General features: G+C 40.4%; 1 protein-coding gene across 2 annotated transcripts in view; it reads left to right on the top strand.

Moving 5' to 3' along the window:
- Nucleotides 10,767–22,003, top strand: part of LOC110262115 (UDP-glucuronosyltransferase 2B4-like) — an 85,407-nt gene continuing 74,170 nt past the window's right edge. The window contains exons 1-3 of one of the 2 annotated variants that reach the window (XM_021101406.1): nucleotides 10,770–11,552; nucleotides 12,162–12,310; nucleotides 15,136–15,177. In XM_021101406.1, coding sequence (XP_020957065.1) covers nucleotides 10,835–11,552; nucleotides 12,162–12,310; nucleotides 15,136–15,162 — 894 coding nt within the window. In that variant the 5' untranslated portion in view covers nucleotides 10,770–10,834 and the 3' untranslated portion in view covers nucleotides 15,163–15,177. Of the gene's footprint in view, nucleotides 11,553–12,161; nucleotides 12,311–15,135; nucleotides 15,178–22,003 lie in introns of those variants that run through there. The other variant, XM_021101405.1, reaches the window with a different exon arrangement.

Here is a 22,003-nt window from a genome sequence, read left to right as displayed (position 1 = left end):
GAGACTCAGTGAGGAGAAAACAGACAGTATGAGCAGACCAATTAGTAGAAGTCAAATGGAATCTGTCATAAAAAAATACATCTCTCTCCTGGCAAGCAGCAGTCCAGGACCAGATGACTTCAGCGGCATTTCCACCAAACAATAAAGAATCACTTACACCTATCCTTCTCAATCTAGTCCAACAAAGTAAAGAAGAGGGAACGCTTCCACATTCACTCTATGAGTCCATCATTACCATGATAACAAAACTAGTCAAAATCAATGCCAAAAAAAAAAAATATGGAACATTCGTTGATGAACAGAGGTGCAAAAATTCTCGACAAAATATTAGCAAACTGAATCCTGAAATACATAAGATGATTCACCAGTTCATGTTGGAACTGGTCCAGGGTCACAAGGATGCTTCAACATAGGTAAATCAATGTGACACACACATTACAAAGAAAAAAGCCAAAAATTACAGGATCATCTCAATAGACACAAAATAGCATTTGATGAAATTCAGCATCCATTCATGAATAAAAGCTCTCATCACAGTGGATATAATAAGAGCCATTTAGGATGAACTGACAATATGATTACTCCACACTGAAAAGCTGGAAGCCTTCCTGCTACATTCAGGAACAGTCAAGGATGTTCACTCTCAACGCCTCTATTTATCATAGGATATGAAGTCATAGCCACAGGAGTCAAGAGAAGAAAAAGAAATAAAAGTAACCAGATTGGGAGAGAAGAGATAAACCTCTCACGCTTTCTGCTTGACACGACACTCTCTGCAGAGAACCCCATAGTCTCCACACAAAAACTACTAAAGATAACACATGAATTCAGCAAAGGGGCAGGATACAAGTTTAATATACAGAAATCTCTTGCACTGATGTACACTAATAACAAACTCTCAGGAGAGAAAGAAAGAAACAGTCTATTTTAAATCACATCAAAAACAAATAACGTTCCTAGGAATCAACCTAACGAAAAGGTAGAAAGACTTATACATTGAAAACTATAAAAACCGCTGAGACAGGAAACTGGAGAGGATTCAAAGAAATGCAAAGATATTCCTTGTTCTTGGATTGGAAGAAAGAATGTTGTCAAAATGATCACAGTACGCAAAGCATCTGCAGATTTAACACAATCCCTATCAAAATGCCTAGAACATTTTTCACAGAACTAGAACAAAGGACACTAACGTTTATGTGGAACCACAAAAGACGCTGCATGGCAAAGGCAATTGGAGAAAAAAGAACAAAGTCGGTGATAGAACCTTGCCAGACTTCAGACAAGACTACAAAGACTACAATAATGAAAGCATTATGTATGGTATTGGCACAAAAACACACACGGAGATCACTGCAACAGAATAGAGAGCCCAGACAAAAAGCCATATGCCTACAATCAATCCATAACAAAGCAGGCATGAATATGCAAAAGAAACAAGAAAATCTCTTCAGCAAATGGTGATGGGAAACTGGACAGCCACATTACAAACAATGAGATGAGAACTTTCTATCACGCCACATAGAAAAGTAAACTCAAAAAGGCCTAATAAGCTAAATGTAAGACATAAAACTGCAAAACTCTTGGAGAGCACATAGACGAAACAATCTTTGATATAAATGGACGCAAAGTTATCCTAGATTTGTCTCCCAAGGAAAAAGAAATTAAGGCCAAAATAAGTAAATGGGACCTAATTAACCTTAAGAGATTTTGAACACCAAAGAAAATGATAGGCAAAACAAAATGATAACCTATGGAATATGAGAAAATATTTGCAAAGGATGGGACTAACAAGGACAATATCCAAAAGATACAAACAGCTCATACGACTTGATATGAAAAAAAAAAAAAATCAATCCAAAAAAAGGGGCAGAAGATATGAATAAACATTTTCCCAGGGAGACACACTGATGTCAAACAGGAACATAAAAATAGTCTCAACATTGCTGATTATTAAAGAACTGCAGAGACAGGATTAAGATGGTGGAGTAGGAGGACTAGAGCTCAGCTTCTCTCAGGAAGACAACAAAATTACAAACAACTGCGAACAACCTTCAACGAAATAAATTGGGGACTACCAAAAACAATATCCTACTCCAAAAGAAAAAGAGAAGGGCACATCAAGATGGAAGGAGAGGCAATTACATGATCCACGCAACCCCACACCCACCAGGCGGGAGGCCCACAGACTGCAGAGTAACCACATCAATGATGCTCACCCACAGGAGTGAGAGGTCAGAGCCCCACACCACTTTCCCACACCTGGGGGTCTGGCACTGGGAGGAGGAGCCTCTGGAGCATTTGGCATTGGGGGCTAGTGGGGCTTGTGAGCAGGAGCTCCATGGGCCTGGGGGAGACAGAGACCCCACTCTTGAATGGGGCACACAGGCTTTCGTGTGCACTGGGTCCCAGGGCAGAGCAGAATAGAGGCACCAGAAGAATGAATACACGAGGTGGAAGACAGACCAGTGGAAATCACTGCTGAAAAACAGAAAAGAGAAAAAAGATTGAAAACAATGAAGACCGTGTAAGAGAACTCTGGGACGACGTTAAATGCACCAACATCTGTATTACAGGGGTGCCAGAAGGAGAAGAGAGAGAGAGAAAGGGCCAGAAAACATATTTGAAGAGATAATAGCCTCATTTTTCCCTAACTTGGGGAAGGAATCACTCACTCAAATCCAGGAAGAACAACAACTACCATACAAAATAAACCCCAGTAGGAACACCCCAAGACACATATTAATTAAACAGATCAAGATTAAAGACAAAGAGAAAATATTGAAAGCAGCAGGGAAAAGAAACAAGTAACATACAAGGGATCCCCAATAAGGTTGTTGGCTGACTTTTCAGCAGAAACTCTGCAGGCCAGAAGGGAGTGGCTTGCTGTAAGTAAAGTGAGGAAAGGAGAAACCCTCCAACCAAGATTACTCTACTCAGCTAGGCTCTCATTCACATTTGAAGCAGAAAACAAAAGCTTCACGAACAAGCCAAAGCTAAGCTAATTCGGCACCACTAAACCGGCTTTACAACAAATACTAAAGGAACTTCTCTAGGTTGAACAGAAAAGGCCACAATTAGAAACAAAAATACCACAAACGACAAGGCTCACCAGTAAAGCCATACATACAGTTAAGAGCGGTAAATCATCCAAGAAAAATATGCTACCAAAACCAGAAATCATGAGGACGGTACAAATGTAGGATCCTGGAGATGCATTTGCAATGAAGACACCAATAATTTAAAATGGTCTTTGTGTGTGTGTGTCTGTGTATCTGTGTGTCTGTGTGTGTGCGTGTGGGTGTGTGTGTGTGTATACATATATACATATGTATATACATATACTTATAGCAAAACGTCATGGAAACTGAAAACCAGAAGTCTACAATAGATACGCAAGTGAGAAAATGCAATCCAAACAGACCACTAAAAATAGTCATCAAACCACAAGAGAAGAGAACAAGAGAAGGGATGAAAAATGACCAACAAAAACAAATCCAAAACAACTAATAAAATCTCAATAAGAACATCCATATCAACAATGTCCTTAAATGTCAATGGACTAAATGCCCCAAACAGAAGACACAGACTGGCTGAATGGACACAAACATAAGACCCATATATATGCTGACTTCAAGAGACATGCTTCCGGTCTAGGGACACGTACAAATTGCAAGTGATATGACAGAATATCCTAATGTGAGGAAAAAGAATGTATGTGTGTATGTGTTACTGGGTCACCTTGCTGTACGGTAGAAAAGTGACAGAACTCTGTAAACCAGCTCTAATGGAAACAAATAAAAATCATTAAGATGATTGAAAGTGAGAGGATGGAAGGAACTATTCCATGAAAAAGGAAAGCAAAAGAAAGCAGGAATAGCAATACTTGTATCAGGAAAAAACCGACCTCAAACTAAAGAATATTACAAGAGACAGAGAAGGACATTACATAATGGTCAAAGGATTAATCCAAGAAGAAGATATAACAATTGGAAATATATAGGCACCCAACACAGGATCATCTCAATATATAAGGCAACTGCCGGCAGCCTACAAAGGAGAATTTGAAAACAACACAGTAATAGCGGGGGACTTCACACCCCACTTACTGCAATGGACAGGCCACCCAGACAGAAAATCAACATGGCTGCACAAGTCTTAAAGTGATGCATTAGACCAGATGGGCATAACAGTTATTTATAGGACATTCCATCCAAAAGCAGTAGAATACACATTCTTTTCAAGGGCACACAGAACATTGTTTAGGTTAGAACACATTCTGGGCCACAAACCAAGCTTTGCTAAATTTAAGAAAACTGAAATCACATCAAGCATCTTTTCCAACTGCAATGCTGTATGACTGGAAATCAATTAAAAAAAAAAAAAAAGCAAAACCACAGGCATGTGAAGACTAAACAACATGCTGCTAAACAATCAGTGGATCCCTGAACAAATCAAAGAGGATAGTAAAAAATACCTAGAAGCAAATGACAACAAAGACACAACAATCCAAAACCTATGGGATCCATCAGAAGTAGTTCTAAGAGGGAAGTTTAGAGCAGTATAAGCCTACCCTCGGAAAGAAGAAAAAGCTCTAATAAAAAACCTAACTTCACACCTAAACAACCAGAGAAAGAATAAGAGGCAAACCCCAAAGTTATTGGAAGGAAAGAAATCATAAAGATCAGAGCAGAAATAAATGAGGTAGAAATGAAGAAAACCGTGGAAGAGATCAATGAAACTAAAAGCTGGTTCTTTGAAAAGATCAACAAAGCTGAAAAACCCTAAGTCGGACTCATCAAGAAAAAAAGAGAGAGGACTCAAAATCAAAAACATTACAAATGGAAAAGAAGTTACAATGGGCATCACAGAAATCCAAACATCACGAGAGACGACTACAAGCAACTATATGCCAATAAAACAGACGGCCTAGAAGAAACTGACAAATTCATAGGAAGATACAATCTTCCAAGACTACACCAAGACAAAATAGAAACGATGAAGAGACCAATCACAAGTACTGAAATTGAAACCATGATTTAAAAACTTCCAACAAACAAAAGTCCAGGACCAGGTGGTGACAAACAAAAGTCCAGGCCAGGACCGTGGCTTCACAGATGAATTCTATCCAAAACCTAGAGAAGAGTCAACACCTTTCCTTATGAAACTATTCCAAAAAATTGCAGAGGAAGGAAAACTCCCAACCTCATTCTCTGTGGCCACTATCATCCTGATACCAAAACCAAACATACCACACACACACACACACACACACACACACACACACACACACACGAAAATTATAGACCAATATCACTGACGGACTAGATGCAAAAATCCTCAACATAATACTAGCAAACCAAAACTAGCACTACTTGAAAACGACAGAAAACCATGATCAAGTGGGATTTATCCCAGGGACGCAAGGCTTCTACAATATCCACAAATAAATCAGTGTGACACACCACATTAACAAACCGAAGACTAAAAACCGTATATGATCTTCTCAGCAGATAAAGAAAAAGCTGTTGGCAAAATCCAACAGCGATTTCTGATTAAAACCCTTCAGAAAGAGGCCATAGAGGGAACCTACCTCAACATGGTAAAAGCCACATATGACAAATCCACAGCTAACATCATTCTCAATGGTGAAAAGCTGAAAGAATTCCCATTGAGACCAGGAATAAGACGAGGATGTCTGCTCTCACCCCGGCTATTCACACGGTTCTCCAAGTCCTAGCCAAGGCAATCAGAGAAGAGAAAGAACTAAAAGGAACACAAATTGGGAAGGAAACAATAAAGCTATCATTATTTGTAGATGACATGATACTATATCTAGAAAATCCTAAAGACACAACCAGAAAACTGTTAGAACTCATCAATTTATTTGGTAAACCTGTGGGATACAAAATTAATACACAGAAATCAACTGCATTTTTACATACGAAAAATGAAACATCAGAAAGAGAAATTCAGGAAACGATCCCATTTACCATCACATCAGATAGAACAAAAAACTAGGAATAAACCTACCTAAAGAGACTAAAGACCTCTACTCTGAAAACTATAAGATGCTGATGAAAGAAGTCAAAGATGACACAAACACATGGAGAGATATACCATGCTCGAGATTTGGAAGAATCAATATTGTCAAAATGACAACACTACCCAAGGCAATCTGCGGAGTCAATGAAATTCTGATCAATTACCAATGGCACTTTTCACACGGCTAGAAAAAACTCTTTAAAATTTGTTTGGAGGTACAAAAGACCCAGAATAGCCAAAGACATCTTGAGAAAGAAAAATGGGGCAGGAGGAGTCAGGCTCCCTGACTTCAGCCTATCTACAAAGCTACAGTCATCAAAACAGGATGGCACTGGCACAAAAACAGAACTATATATAGATCAGTGGACAGGGTAGAAAGCCCAGAATTAAACCCAAGCACCTATCATCAACTAATCTATGACAAAGGAGGGGAGAAAATACAAGGGAGGAAAAGACAGTCCCTTCAATATGTCGTGCGGGGAAAATTTAATAGCTACATGTAAAAGAGTGAAAATACAACACGTCCTAACACCATACACAAAAATAAACTCGAAATGGATTAAAAACCTAAATATAAGACCAGATACCATAAAACACTTAGAGGAAAACGGAGGCCAAACACTCTATGACATAAACTGCAGCAATATCTTCCCAGATTCACCTCCTAGAGTCACGACAATAAAAACAAACCAATGGGACTTGATTAAACTTACAAGTTTTCGCACAGCAAAGCAAATCCTAGACAAACAAAAAGACAACCCACAGGATGGTGAAAAATATTTGCAAATGACGTGACTGACAAGGGATTAATCTCCAAAATATATCAATACCCTCTGCAGCTAAATACCAAACAAACAAACAAGCAAACAAACAACCCCATCAAAAAATGGGCAAGCAATCTAAACATACCTTTCTCCAAAGAAGACATACAGATGGTCAAAAACCCATGATCAGATGTTCAACATCACTAGTTATTAGAGAAATGCAAACCCAAACCACTATGAGGTACCACCTTACACCAGCCCAGAATGGCCATCGTCAAAACCTTTACAAACTGTATGTAAATGCCGGAGAGGGTGTGGACAAAAGGGAACCTTCTTCCACTGTTGGTGGGAATATAAATTGGTGCAACCACTATGGAAAATAGTATGGAGAGTCCTCAAGAAACTAAACATAGAATTATCATATGATCCAGAAGTCCCAGTCCTGGGCATCTGGCCAGAGAAAACAATGATGCAAAAAGATACATGTACCCCAATATTCACTGCAGCACTATATGCAGTAGCCAGGACATGGAAGCAATTTAAATGTCCATCAGCAGATGAGTGGATAAAAAAGATGTGTTACATGCATACAGTGGAATTTTGCTTTGCCATGAAAAAGGACTGAAATAATGGCATTTGCAGCAACAGGGGCGGACATAGAAATTATCATGCTAAGAGAAATTAGTCAGAAAGTGAGACCCAAACATCATATGCTGTCACTTATATGTAGAATCTAAAACAAAGGACACAAGGAACTTCTGTGCAGAACAGAAACTGACTCACAGTCTTTGAAAAACTTACAGTTACCAAAGGACACAGGTTGGTGGTGGGGGAGGGATGGACTGGGGGTTTGGATGGAAATGTTCTCAAATTGGATTCTGATCATGGTTGTACAACTGTAAATACAATGAAAGACATTGCATTTTTTTAAAAAAAGAACTGAGAATCAAAGTGACAATGAGTTATCACTTCACTCTGGTCAGAATGGTTATCATCAAAACCGTCTACAATCAGTAAACTTGAAGAAGATGTGGAGAAAGGGGAACTCTCATGCACTGATCCTGGGACTGGGTAAACTGGTGAAACAACTATGGAAAACAGTGTGGAGAGTCCTCAGAAAACTAAAAATAGAACTACCACAAAATCCAGAAATTCCACTCCTGGGTATATATATCGGAAAAAATAAAAAACTCGAGTTGAAAAAGATACATACATGCACCTTGATGTTCATACCAAGACCATTTCAAGAAGCACAATATGGTAGCAACCCAAGTGCCCATCAATAAACAACTGTCTTAAAAAGACGTGGTATATATGAACAATAAAATATCACTCATTCATAAGAAAAAAATGAAATATTGCAATTTGCAGTAACAAGGAGGACTTAGAAAATATTTTGTAAGTAAGGTGAAATAAGAGGAAGACAAATACTATAAAATATTACTTACAGGTAGCTAAAATATGATACAAGTGAATGTTTGTAAAAAACCAGAAAGGTGGGACATAATTAATCACACTAACATCCACAAAATTGGAGTACCTGAAAAAAAAAAAAAAGGAGAAGAGTAAACAATTACTTAAAAAATGATGCCCAAAAACACAAGAAATATGATGGAAAATGTGAATCAATACATCCCCAATTCCAAGTAGAATAAGCACAGGAGCACTATACACAGACTTCAGTGAAATGTTAAAAGCTAATGACAAAAACCTTGAAGCACTAAGCCAAGAAGAATGCATCCAAACAAGGGAACTCCAAAAGACACGACTTATACCTCATCGGAAACAGTGGATGTTATGTAATAGTGGGATGACATATTCAGAAGACTGAAAGAAAAACTATCAATCAAAATCTATACCGAACAAAAACTATTTACCATATTAAGAGCAAAACAGAGATATTCCTATGACCCTTCACAGGAGAAAAGAATTCACTGCTGGAACATCTGCCTTACGGGAAAAACTGAAGGAAGGTTCAGGCTGAAGAAAGTAAACTCAGACTGCAGTGCCAATCCACAGGATATAGCAGAGAGCACCGGGGAAGATAATTAATTTTACGAGGCTGGGTGACTACCCATTTCTCCTCCTTTCTTCTCTGAATAAATATAACAAGCAAGCAGGTAAAACATGTATACAGTTGTCTTGCTAGGTGTGCGGCATAGAGTGAATATAATTCTGGGGAGGGGAGCTGGTACAGGCCCTGAGATGAGAGGATCCAACTACGGCTTAAGCCCAGGAGGGCAGGGTCCTCTAGCAGCACTGCCTCAGGAGGGTGGGTCAACATTCCAATTCTGCCCTCAGGAGAAGGCACAGAGCAGCAGCAGCAGCAGCAGCAGCAGCAGCAGCAGCAGCAGCAGCATGTTCCCTCTGATGGCCTGTTAAAGCCACCTGTCAGGACTCATGGGGTGGGATTTGGAGCAGCAGTGGTGTGGCAGTAGTATTGGCAGGTCACAGCACTGACTTAGGACCCAGGGTAAAGTGCAGAGTAGCAGCCCCTTAGCCCAAGGAATGACAGGTTGGGGCCATGACTTAGGACCCACAGATACAGTACAGAGCAGCGACACCTCAGCTAGGTAATGGCCAGCCCAAGCCACAATGAAAAACACAGCGTGAGTGCAAAGCAACAGCAGCACAGCCCCGGCCACGGCAGGACAAAGCACTGACCTAGATCCTGGGAGGAGACTAGACAGGAGTGGCTCTAGGCCATCAATGGCAGGCACTGTGGCAACTCAACCAGGAAAAGCAAGGCAGAGGGCTGATGGGGCCTCAAGGTCAGGTCACCACAGGGACAGCTCCTGCCTCAGAAAGGACATGGCTGCAAGGACCCTGGGCAGCTCTGGCAACTGGACTCAGTGCTGGGGAGGGCTGGGGAAGCCCTCAGCAGCAAAGGCTGAAAGTGTCTACAGCAGTATTAAGCCTTATGGACCTTCTCCTAGTCTCCTTTCTTCCTAAAGCGAAATTCCTCTGAAAGGAGCCCTGCTGCTTCTAAGCTGCTCTGAACTGGAGGAGGGCGTGATGGAGATCCCAACTTTCCTAAGCTTCTCTACATGGCCATCCTTTGTTTCTAAACTCTGTAGGGTACCCGCTGTTAGGTTTGCCGAGGGTAGAACGTGCAAGGCCAAGTTGGGAAAGCGGGAGAGATTTATTAAGGCCTCAGAGGGGGACGGGCTGAGCTCAAGACGGCACCAGCTCTGACTGTGAGGAGGTGCTAGGCTTAAAAACATCTGTGGTGGGAATCAGTGGTTGGAGGTCATGGAGGGAACTTGTGGCAGGAACAGCAAAGAAGGAGGAGGGGAAGGTCAAAGGAGGGGTAGGGGGTTGAGTCTCATGACAGAGGGCAGTCAATCCTTGTAGGTGGTTAATCTATGCAGGCAGTGGTTTTCCGCAGGCCAGTGTTTCCTGATGCCCAACTGGAGCATCCACATTCTGGGAGCGGGTGTAGATTTTGTGCTGGCAGTACCCATGTCCGCAGCAGGGCTCCAAGGTGAAAGCCACATTTGGGGGGTGGGGATCTGTCTCCATTCCCCTGGGAACCAAGCACCTGCTGCTTCTGCATTGTAGCCCAGAGCTTTCCCAAAGTAAATCACATTGGTTCGTAGTGGCTCGTTTATTGTCTTTGTTGTTTCTGTGGGGGATACACGTGTTGGCCCTCACAACACTCCACCGACTCATAGCATCTTTTCTCTCATTACCTGTCAGGAAGAATGCAGACAAGCGAGCCCCTCAATTTCTATTGATTTTACGAAAGACTTATCCCTTGCACAATATAGTTGGTTTGCATGTGCAAGGTCATTGGCGTGTCAAGGGGTAAAGCACAAACAAAACAAAGGTAAACACATTGCCCAAGCATGAAATGGTCTACACTTTGTCCGTTCAGTTGCTTGCCATAGCTGCTGCCAATTCTTATAAATTATTTACTGCAGGTGTGGGTGTTACACTTTAAACAACTCCATGATTGGTGGCTCCTCGGGTATAAACATGAGCAAAAGCAAAAGATACATAATTTCTTAAAAGTAATAGTGGACAAGATGTCACTGAAATGGCTCTCACTTCTGCTGCTGCTACAGCTGACTTGCTACTTTAGCTCTGGCAGGTGTGGAAAGGTGCTGGTGTGGCCAATGGAATATAGTCACTGGATTAATATGAAGATAATTCTGGAGGAACTTGTCACCAGGGGTCATGAGGTGACTGTTCTAAAATCATCAGCTGCCATTCTTGTTGATCCCAACAAATCACCTACTATCAAATTTGAGAGTTTCCCTGCATCTGTAAGTCAAGAGGATTATGAGAATTTCTTCCAGCAGCTTCTCACTGAATGGATACAGGGGGCAAAACATTCATTTTGGACAAAAATTACAACAGCGCAAAATATATTTTCAGGACTTTCTGATGTTTCACTGAAGATCTGTAAAGATGCTGTCTTGAACAAGAAACTTATGACAAAACTACAAGAATCAAGGTTTGATGTCATCCTTGCAGATCCCATCTTACCCTGTGCTGAGCTGGTGGCTGAGATACTCAACATACCGCTGGTATACAGCCTCCGCTTCTCTCCTGGTTATTCAATTGAAAAATTCAGTGGAAAGCTTCCATTCCCACCGTCCTATGTACCTGTTCTTGTGTCAGAATTTAATGATCACATGACATTCATGGAGAGGGTTAAAAATATGATATATATACTTTACTTTGACTTTTGGTTCCAGGTATATGGTAAGAAGTGGAATCAATTTTACAGCAAAGCACTAGGTAAGTCATATTTTTAATTGGTAATATGAAGACCTAAGTTTCCTAATGACTTGGTGTGTAAATATTAAACCCCACGAATTTCTCTCTTACAAGTGAAATGATGAAAAATGAAAATATAAAATGATCCATCAATACTGTACGTACTTTGGAAATATTAAATTATTGGGTAAGTTGAAACACTGTGGAGCATTATTGTTTCAGACACTCCACGAAATCATCAACCACATGCTGAAATGCTTAGGATTTCTCCAAACAATTATATACCCATTACTAAAGTTCTTTGTTCAACTAAAAAAGGTCACTCTAAGCCTCATAGAATGTCATAATAAATGATGACAAGTAGACTGAGGACTCACACAGGTGTGTGTAACACAAAAATCTGGGGAGTATTTAGAAATTGCTTTCACTGGTGTACCTCCATTTCTGAATTATATGAGATGAGCTGATATACTTTACACAAAGATACATAACTGCTTTATCAAGAACAGACATTTGCAAACATCTCTGGCTACGTCATTCCTAACTCCTTTCCAAAATTTATCTAATGAATGCACATGACTATATTCTCATTTCATCTAACTTTAGTTACTGCTTTGCTTTATCTTTCAGGAATGCCCACCACAATATTTGAGACAATGGGGAAAGCTGACATGTGGCTCATTCGAAACTATTGGGATTTTAAATTTCCTCACCCACTGCTACCAAATTTTGAATTTATTGGAGGCTTCCATTGCAAACCTGCCAAACCCCTACCTAAGGTAACCTGATTCTTGTTTGTTGTGCTTTTTTCACTTTACGTTTTCAGTAGGAATAATCCTCCACTCTTTAGTTCGAATGTTTGATTACAGTGAGAGATGTGGCAAGCTGGATAGAATGACCTGCCAATTAAAACCACAAATTTTCATTTCTATACCACCTCAACTCGCTGAATTTCAATATATTTATGAAATAAAGGGACCTCTGGGAGACTTTGAGAATATGTCAGTTATTACCATCCTCGTTTTTTAACATATAATAAGGCATCAGACATTCATTATCATAACATTAAATGACTAGCATATACCAGGAGTAAGTGCTGGTAGGCAGAGAAAAAGTATAGATACATTTTCTACCACCCGGCACTCTACCTGGAAAGACAGAATGCAAGCAAGTCATAAACATCAAGTGAAAAGTGTCACGGTAAGGAAACATCACACTGCCAAGGAAGCATCCAGAAGGAATCAGAGCAATTACCTCTGAGACGTTGATAATTAAGGGGAGATCGGAGGGATGTGCAGGAATAAGAAATGATAGGGCAGGGGTGGGGAAGCCACAGACTAAAAGCAAGCAGAATGTTAATGACAATTCCCAAGAGGTCTAAGGTTAATCTAAACAGGAAGAGGCTGAGAAAGGAGGCAGATGATGCTGGATAGGTAAGTTGAAAACATAATTATAACAACTTTAAAGTATCTAGTAATGAGTTAGGCATAAAACTAAAGGTAAGGAAAGGAAGAGAAATGAAGTTTTCTAATAAACATCAGATATTGTCACTGAATTGGATTGCAAAGGCACATCATTTAACAGGCTGTTGAGAAATAGAGGCAATAATGATTGAAAGCTAGACTATAATGTTTACAGAGATATGACCACAAAATTTCTATAATATTGAGTAGTGATGATTACCTTGTTGCAGTTTGATTTGCTTTTCTCTGATAATTAGCACTTTTGAGGATCTTTTCATGTCATCTTTTGTTGGCTATCTATGTCTTCTTTGGAGAAATGCTTATTTAGATCTTCTGCCCATTTCTGGATTTTTTTTTCTGTTATTAAACTGCATGAGTTTTTTCCATATGTTTGAAAACTATTCCCTCATTAGTCACTTTGCCAATACTTCCTCCCCTTCTGTAGTTTGTTTTTTCATTTTGTTTATGACTTCATTTGCTGTGAAGAAGTGTTTATACTTATATACTTATATCTTTTTAATTTTCTTTACTCTAAGAGCCAGGTCCAAAAAGCTACTGTTTCTGTTTATGTCATAGAGTGTTTTGCCCATGTTTTCCTCAGGAGTTTTGTAGTATTCAGTCTTACATTTAGATCTTTAAACCATTTAGAGTTTATTTTTCTGTAGAGTGTCAGAGAGTGTTCTAATTTCAGTCATTTACATATAGCTGTCCAGGTTTCCTACCACCACTTATGGAAGAGTTTCTTTTTCTCTCTGTTGCATAGTCTTGCATCCTTTAGATTAGTTGACCACATGTGCATGGTTATATTTTCTGGACTTCCTATGGTGTTACATTGAAATAGATTTCTCTTTTTGTGTTAGTACCATACTCTTTTGATGACTGTAGCTTTGTAGCATAGTCTGAGGTCACAGAGATTGATTCCTCCAGCCTGATTTTCTTTCTCAAGATTGCTCGGCCTATTTGGGTTCTTTTGTGTTTCCATAAATATGGTAAAGTTTTTGCTTCTGCTTCTGTGAATAATGCCCTTGGTATTTGAATAGGGATTGCACTGAATCTGTAGATGCCCTTGTAAAGTATAGTCATTTTGGCAATATTGATTCTTCCAATACAAGAATATAGCATACCTTTCCATTTGTTTGTGTTATCCTCAATTTCCTTCATCAGTCTTTTGTAGTTTTCAGAGTTCAGGTCTTTTTCCTCTTAAGTAAGGTACATATTTTATTCTCTTTGATGCAATGGTAATGGGATTTTTTTTTAATTTCTCTTTCTGATCTTTTGTTGTTAGTAATAGGATTGCAAGGGATTTCTGTGTATTAATTTTGCATCCTGCAACTTTGCCAGATTTATTGATGATCATTAGTAATGTTCTGGTAGCATCTATAGGAGGTGCTATGTGTAGTATCATGTCATCTGCAAACAGTGACAGTTTTACTTCTTTTCCATTCTTGATTTCTTTTGTTTCTTTTTCTTTTCTTTTTTCTTTTTTCATTTTTTTTATTTGTCTTTTTGAGGGCCACATCTGTGGCATATGGAGGTTCCCAGGCTAGGGGTCTAACCGGAGATGTCACCAATGGCCTATGCCACAGCCACAGCAATGCCAGAACTGAGCCCTGTCTGCAACCTACACCACAGCTCAAGGCAATGCCAGATCCTCAACCCACTGAGCAAGGCCAGGGATTGAACCCACAACCTCATGATCCTTAGTCAGATTCATTTCTAAAGCACCATGATGAGAACTCCTCTTTTTCTTTTCTAAATGTTATAAGGAGGACTTCCAAAACTATGATGAATAAAAGTGGCAAGGATGGACATTGTTGTTTGGTTCATGATCCTAGCAGAAGTGCTTTCACTTTTCAACACTGAGAAGGATGTTAGATATGGGTTTGTCATTTATGGCCATTATTTTGTTCAGGTAGGCCCCCTCTATGCCTACATTCTGGAGGGTTAATGTAAAAGGGGGGTTGAATTTTGTCAGTCTTTTTCAGCATCTTTTGGAATGACCATATGGTTTTTATTCTTCAGTTTGTTGACATGGTGTACAACATAGAGTGATTTGTGTATACTGAAAAATCCTTCCATCCCTGGGATAAAACCTACTTGATCGATCTCCGCCCCTTCCCCTTCTTCTCTCCCTACCCCAGGCCCAGGCTGTTCATGGAACTGCTTGAAGGGGAAGAGAAACTGCCAGCCCTGCAGCAGCAGTGGTCTCCAAGGGCAAGCAGTTTGGGCAAGGAGGGGGTCGGGCCAGGTTGGAGGGGGTGGGTTGGGCAGCCACTTGGAGTAGGCAGCTTCTTGACCCTGCACAGGGACAGACACACAAGTGGGCCCCTGACCCCCAGGTGCCCACTCACCCACTTCAGGGCTGCGGCAAGAGTTTCTCCTCCCTGGCCTGATAAAGCCTGATGAAGGGGGATTTTCCTGCTGCCAGCTGGCGGGTGCCGGGGGGTAAGGCCTCTGGAAAGGGGCTGGGGGCACCCCAGGGGCCGAGCATCCCTCTCATCTGCCTGCTGGTCCCCGCCCACCATTTTCCCTCCTCCTCCCGCTGGGCCACCCCACCCCACCTTGACCCCTGGCTGCCTCCGGAGCCCCATGCACTTCACCTCAGCATATGGCCAAAGCAATGGACTTTGGAGAAGGAATATGTGTTACCTGGAAGAGGGGATCCCCCAGAAAAAAAGGCTAACAACAGAGGAAGGTGATTGGGAAAAAAAGTTCTTTAAGTAAGAGTGATGTGGTCAAGAATTACACTTTGGGGAGAGATGGGATTAAGATGGAGGAATAGAAGGACTGGAGCTCAACTTCTCTCCTAAAAACAACAAAATTCACAACTAAGCTGAGCATTCTTCATCCTAATGGACCAGAAAACTTAAAAAAGATATCCTACTCCAGAAGAAAAAGAGGAGGACACATCAAGAGGTAGGAGGGGTGGTTTCACGATATAAACAACACTATACCTCCTGTGTGGGAAGCCCCATAGACTGGAATCTAACTGGTTCACAGACCCACCTACAGGAGTGAGAGTTCAGAGCCCCACATCAAACTCTCAGGTGTGGGGATCTGGCACTGAGAGAAAGAGCCCCTGAAGCATCTGGCATTGAAGGCCAGTGGGGCTTGTATGCAGGAGCATCATGGGATGGGGGGAAACGGAGACCCCATTCTTAAAAGGCACACACAATACTTTCATGTGCACTGGGTCCCAGGGCAAAGCAAAGTATCCATAGGAACCTGGGTCCAACCTGACTGCAGTTCTTGGAGGACCTCCTGGGAAAACAGGGGTGAACGTGGTGATATGAGGGAAGGACATCAAAAGCAAAGCTCTTGGGAATATTCAGGAGCATGCCCTTCTCTGGAGGGGGCCATTTTGGGAAAATCTGGCACCACCCATCAATCAGCACTAAGAAGCCCCAGGAATAATAACAATCCAGGTGGGATCACAGCCCCACCCCTCATTAAACAGGCTACCTAAAGACCCCAGCAGGCACACAGATGCCTCTAGTCCCATCCAGAGACAAAGCCACACCCACGAGAGGGATTAGAATCATCTCCACCTACCAGTGGGCAGGCATCAGCCCCTCCCATCAGGAAGCCTACAGCAAGCCCTCCCATACCAAATTCAGCCATGGGGGGGGAGCAGACAAAAGAGGCTACAACTTTGTTCTCTGTACAAAGGTCACCATACCAAAAACCTATAAAAGTGAAAAGACAGAGACTATAACTCAGACGAGGGAGAAAGAAAAAATCCAAGACAATCAGCTAAGCAATGAGGAGATTCTCACCCTCCAGGAAAAAGACTTTAGACTTTTGATGCTGAAGATGATGCAAGACATTGGAAATAAACTGGAGGCAAAGATGGATAACTTACAGGAAACACTGAGCAAAGAGATACAAGATATAAAACTTAAACAAGAAGAGATGAAAAATACAATAACTGAAATAAAAATATTCACTAGAAGCATCCAACAGCAGAACACAGGAGGCAGAAGAATGAAGAAGCCAGGTGGAGGAGAGATTAGTGGAAATTACAAATGCAGAACAGAAAAGAGAAAAAAGATTGAAAACAAATGAAGAGAGTCTCAGAGAACTCTGGGACAATGTTAAATGCACCAACATCTATATCATAGGGGTGCCAGAAGGAGAAGAGAGAGAGAGAAGGGGACAGAAAAAATATTCCAAGAAATAATAGCTGAAAATTCCCTAACATGGGAAAGGAACCACTCACTCCAACCCAGGAAACACAACAAGTACCAAATAAAAAAAAAAAAAAAACCCAAGGAGGAATACACTGAGACACATATTAATCAAACTGACCAAAATTAAAGACAAAGAGAAAATCTCGAAAGCAGCTAGGAAAAAGAAAACAAATAATACACAAGGGAACCTCAATAAGGTTATCAGCAGATTTTTCAGCAGAAACTCTTCAGGCCACGAGGGAGTGTCATGATGTACTTCATTTGACAAAAGGAAGAAACCTCCAACCAAGATCACTTTACCCAGCAAGGCTCTCATTCAGATTTGAAGGAGAAATCAAAAGTTTCACAGATAAGCAAAACCTAAGAGAGTTCAGCAACACTACACCAGCTTTACAACAAATATTAAAGGAACTTCTCTAGACAGAAAAGAAAAGACAGCAACAGGAAAATAAAATGCCACAAATGACAAGGCTCACCAATAAAGGTATATATACAGTAAAGATACGCAATCATCCACAGACAAATATGCCACCAAAATCAGAAATCATGAGAAGAGGTGGGTACAAATGCAGGATACTGGAGATGCACTTGCAATTAAGAGACCAACAACTTAAAACAATCTCGTATATACATAGACTCTTACATCAAAACTTCGGAATAACTGCAAACCAAAAATCTACAATTGATACACAAACAAATAAGAAAAATCAACTCAAATACAACACGAAAGATAGCCTTCAAACCACAAGGGGAAAGAACAAGAGAAGAAGGAAAGGAAATCAAGCAACAAAAACAAATCCAAAGCAATTAATAAAATGGCAATAAGAACATACATATCAATAATTACCTTAAATGTTAATGGACTAAATGCCCTACAAAAGACATAGACTGGCTGAATGGAAATATATGCTGTCTTCAAGAGACCCACTTCACTTCTAGGGACACATTCAAATTGAAAGTGAGAAGGCAGAAGAAAATATTCTATGCAAATGGGAATCAAAAGAAAGCTGGAATAGCAATACTCATATCAGACAAAATAGACTTTAAAATGAAGAATATTTTAAGGGACAAAGAAGGTCACTACATAATGAGCAAATGATCAATCCAAGAAGGAGATATAACAATTTTAAATATCTACACACCCAACCTAGCTTCCCAACAATATATAAGGCAACTGCTAACAACCTTAAAAGGACAAATCAACAATAGCACAACCATAGTGGGGTACATGAACACCCCACTTACAGCAAGGGACAGATCATCCAGACAGAAAATCAATAAGGAAACACAGACCCTGAATGATGCATTAAAACAGATGGACTTCATAGATATTTATAGGACATTCCATCCAAAAGCAGCAGAATACACATTCTTCTCAAGGGCACATGGAACATTCTCTAAGATTGATCATATCCTGGGCTACAAATCCAACCTCAGTAACTTTAAGAAAATTGAAATCATATCCAGCATCTTTTCCAAACAAAACGCTACATGACTGGAAATCAACAATAAGAAAAAAACTGCAAAAACCACAAACACATGGAGACTCAACAACATGCTACTAAACAACCAATGGGTCACTGAAGAAATCAAAGAGGAAATTTTAAAATACCTAGCAGCAAATGGCAACAAAGATACAACACTCCAAAACCTATAGTATGCAGCAAAAGCCATTCTAAGAGAAAAGTTTATAGCAATACAAGCCCAAGCAGGAAACAAGCAAAAGCTCAAATAAAGAAGCTAACTTGGAGTTCCCATCGTGGCTCAGTGGTTAACGAATCCAACTAGGAACCATGAGGTTGCGGGTTCGGTCCCTGGCCTTGCTCGGTGGGTTAAGGATCTGGCATTGCCGTGAGCTGTGGTGTAGGTTGTAGACGTGGCTCGGATCCTGCATTGCTGTGGCTCTGGTGTAGGCCGGTGGCTACAGCTCCAATTCAACCCCTAGCCTGGGAACCTCCATATGCCGCGGGAGCAGCCCAAGAAATAGCAAACAGACAAAAAAAAAAAAAAAAGAAGCTAACTTTACATCTGAAGCAGCTCAAGAGAGAACAGACAAGACCTAAAGTTACCAGAAGGAAAGAAATCATGAAGATCAGAGCAGAAATCAATGAAATAGAAACGAAGAAAACCATAAAAAAGATCAAGGAAATGAAAAGTTGTTTCCTTGAAAAGATCAACAAAATTGATAAACCCTTAGCCAGACTTATCAAGAAAAAAAGAGAAAGGACTCAAATCAATAAAATTAGAAATGAAAAAGGAGAATTAACAACAGACATCACAGAAATACAAAGGATCTTAAGAGACTAATATATGCAACTATATGCCAATAAAACAGAAAACCTAGAAGAAATGAACAAATTCTTAGAAAAGTACAATCTTCTAAGACTAAACCAAAATGAAATAGAAAAGATGAATGGACCCATCACAAGAACTGAAATTGAAACTGTGATTAAAAAACTTCCAACATACAAAAGTCCAGGACCAGATGGCTTCACAGGCAAATTCTATCAAACATTGAGAGAAGAGCTAACACCTCTCCTTCTGAAACTACTTCAAAAAACTGCAGAGGAAGGGCCACTCCCAAACTCATTCTATGAGGCCACCATCACCCTGATACCAAAACCAGACAAAGATTCCACAAAAAAAGAAAACTACAGGCCAATTTCACCTGATGAACATCAATGCAAAAATTCTCAACAAAATACTAGCAAACCACATCCAATTATATGTTAAAAGGGTTGTACATCATGATCAAGTGGGATTTATCCCAGGGAAGCAAGGGTTCTTCAATATCCACAAATCCATCAGTGTGGGACAACACATTAACAAACTGAAGAATAAAAACCATATGATCCTCTCAATAGACACAGAAAAAGCCTTTGACAAAATCCAACACCCATTTCTGATAAAAACCCTTCAGAAAGGGGGCATAGCGGGAACCTACCTCAACATAATAAAGGCTGCATATGACAAGCCCACAGCGAACATCATTCTCGATGGTGAAAAGCTGAAAGAATTCCCGCTGAGATCAGGAACAAGACAGAGATGTCTGCTATCGCCACTACTCTTAAACATAGTTTTGGAAGTCCTAGCCACAGCAATCAGAGAAATAAAAGAGATAAAAGGAATCTAAATTGGAAAGGAAGAAGTAAAACTATCCCTATTTGCAGATGACATGATACTATACCCAGAGAATCCTAAAGACTCTACCAGAAAACTGTTAGAACTCATCCATGAATTTGGCAAAGTTGCAGGATACAAAATTAATACACAGAAATCGATGGCATTTCTATACACTACCAATGGAAGATCAGAAAGAGAAATTAGGGAAGCAATCCTGCTCACCATCACATCCAAAAGAATAAAATACCTAGGAGTAAATCCACCTAAAGAGACAAAAGACCGGTACTCTGAAAACTATAAGATGCAAATAAAAGAAATCAAAGATGACACGAACAGATGGAAAGACATACCATGCTCTTGGATTAGAAGAGGCAATATTATCAAAATGACTATACTACCCAAGGCAATCTACAGATTCAATGCACTCCCTATCAAATTACCAAGGCCACTTTTCACAGAACTCGAACAACATTTCAAAGTTCGTTTGGAAGTACCAAAGTCCCAGAATAGCCAAAGGCATCCTGAAAAAGAACCATGGAGCTGGATGAATCAGGCTCCCAGACTTCAGACTATACCACAAAGCAACAATCATCAAAACCATATGGTACTGGCACAAAGACAGAAATAGAGATGAGTGGAACAGGATAGAAAGCCCAGAATTCAACCCACGCACCTACAGCCAACTCATCTATGACAAAGGAGGCAAGAATATACAATGGAGAAAAGACAGCCTGTTCAATAAGCAGTGCTGGGAAAACTGGACAGGCACATAGAAAAGAATGAAATTAGAACACTCCTCGAGTTCCGTGTGCGCAGTGGTTAACGAATCGACTAGACCATGAGGTTGCGGTTCGTCCTGCCTTGCTCAGTGGGTTAACGATCGGCGTGCGTGAGCTGTGGTGTAGGTGCAGACGCGGCCGGATCCGAGTTGCTGTGGCTCTGGTGTAGGCTGGGCTACAGTTGATTGGACCCTAGCTGGAACCTCCATATGCGAGAGCCAAGAAAAGAAAAAAAAAAAAAAAAAAAAAAAAAAAAAAAAGAACACTCCCTAACACCATACACAAAAATAAACTCCAAATGGATTAAAGACCTAGATATAAGACTAGACACTCTAAAACTCTTAGAGGAAAACATAGGCCAAAAACTCTCTGACATAAATGACAGCAACATCTTCTCAGGCCCACCTCTTAGAGTAATGGCAGTAAAAACAAAAATAAAAAAATGGAACATAATCAAACTGAAAAGTTTCTGCACAGCAAAGGAAACCCCAAACAAAACGAAAAGAAAACCCACAGAACGGGAGAAAATCTGCGAGTGATTCAACTGACAAGGGATTAATCTCCAAAATTTATAAACACCTTCTGCAGCTCCATACCAAAAAAACAAAACAAAACAAAACAAAAGAACCAACCCCATCGAAAAATGGGCAGAAGATCTAAACAGACAGTTCTCCAAACAAGACATACAGATGGCCAAAAACACATGAACAGATGTTCAACATCACTCATTATTAGAGAAATGCAAATCAAAACCACAATGCGCTACCACCAAACACCAGCCAGAATGGCCATCATCCAAAAGTCTACAAATAATTAGTGCTGGAGAGGGTGTGCAGAAAAAGGAACCCTAGTACACTGTTGGTGGGATTGTAAATTGGTGCAACCACTGTGGAAAGCAGTATGGAGATTCCTCAGAA

Source organism: Sus scrofa, chromosome 8 (genome assembly GCF_000003025.6).
Source record: "Sus scrofa isolate TJ Tabasco breed Duroc chromosome 8, Sscrofa11.1, whole genome shotgun sequence".
Taxonomy (NCBI): domain Eukaryota; kingdom Metazoa; phylum Chordata; class Mammalia; order Artiodactyla; family Suidae; genus Sus; species Sus scrofa.
The sequence above is the reverse complement of the archived record's forward strand: the minus strand, read 5'-3'. Positions and strand labels throughout refer to the sequence as shown.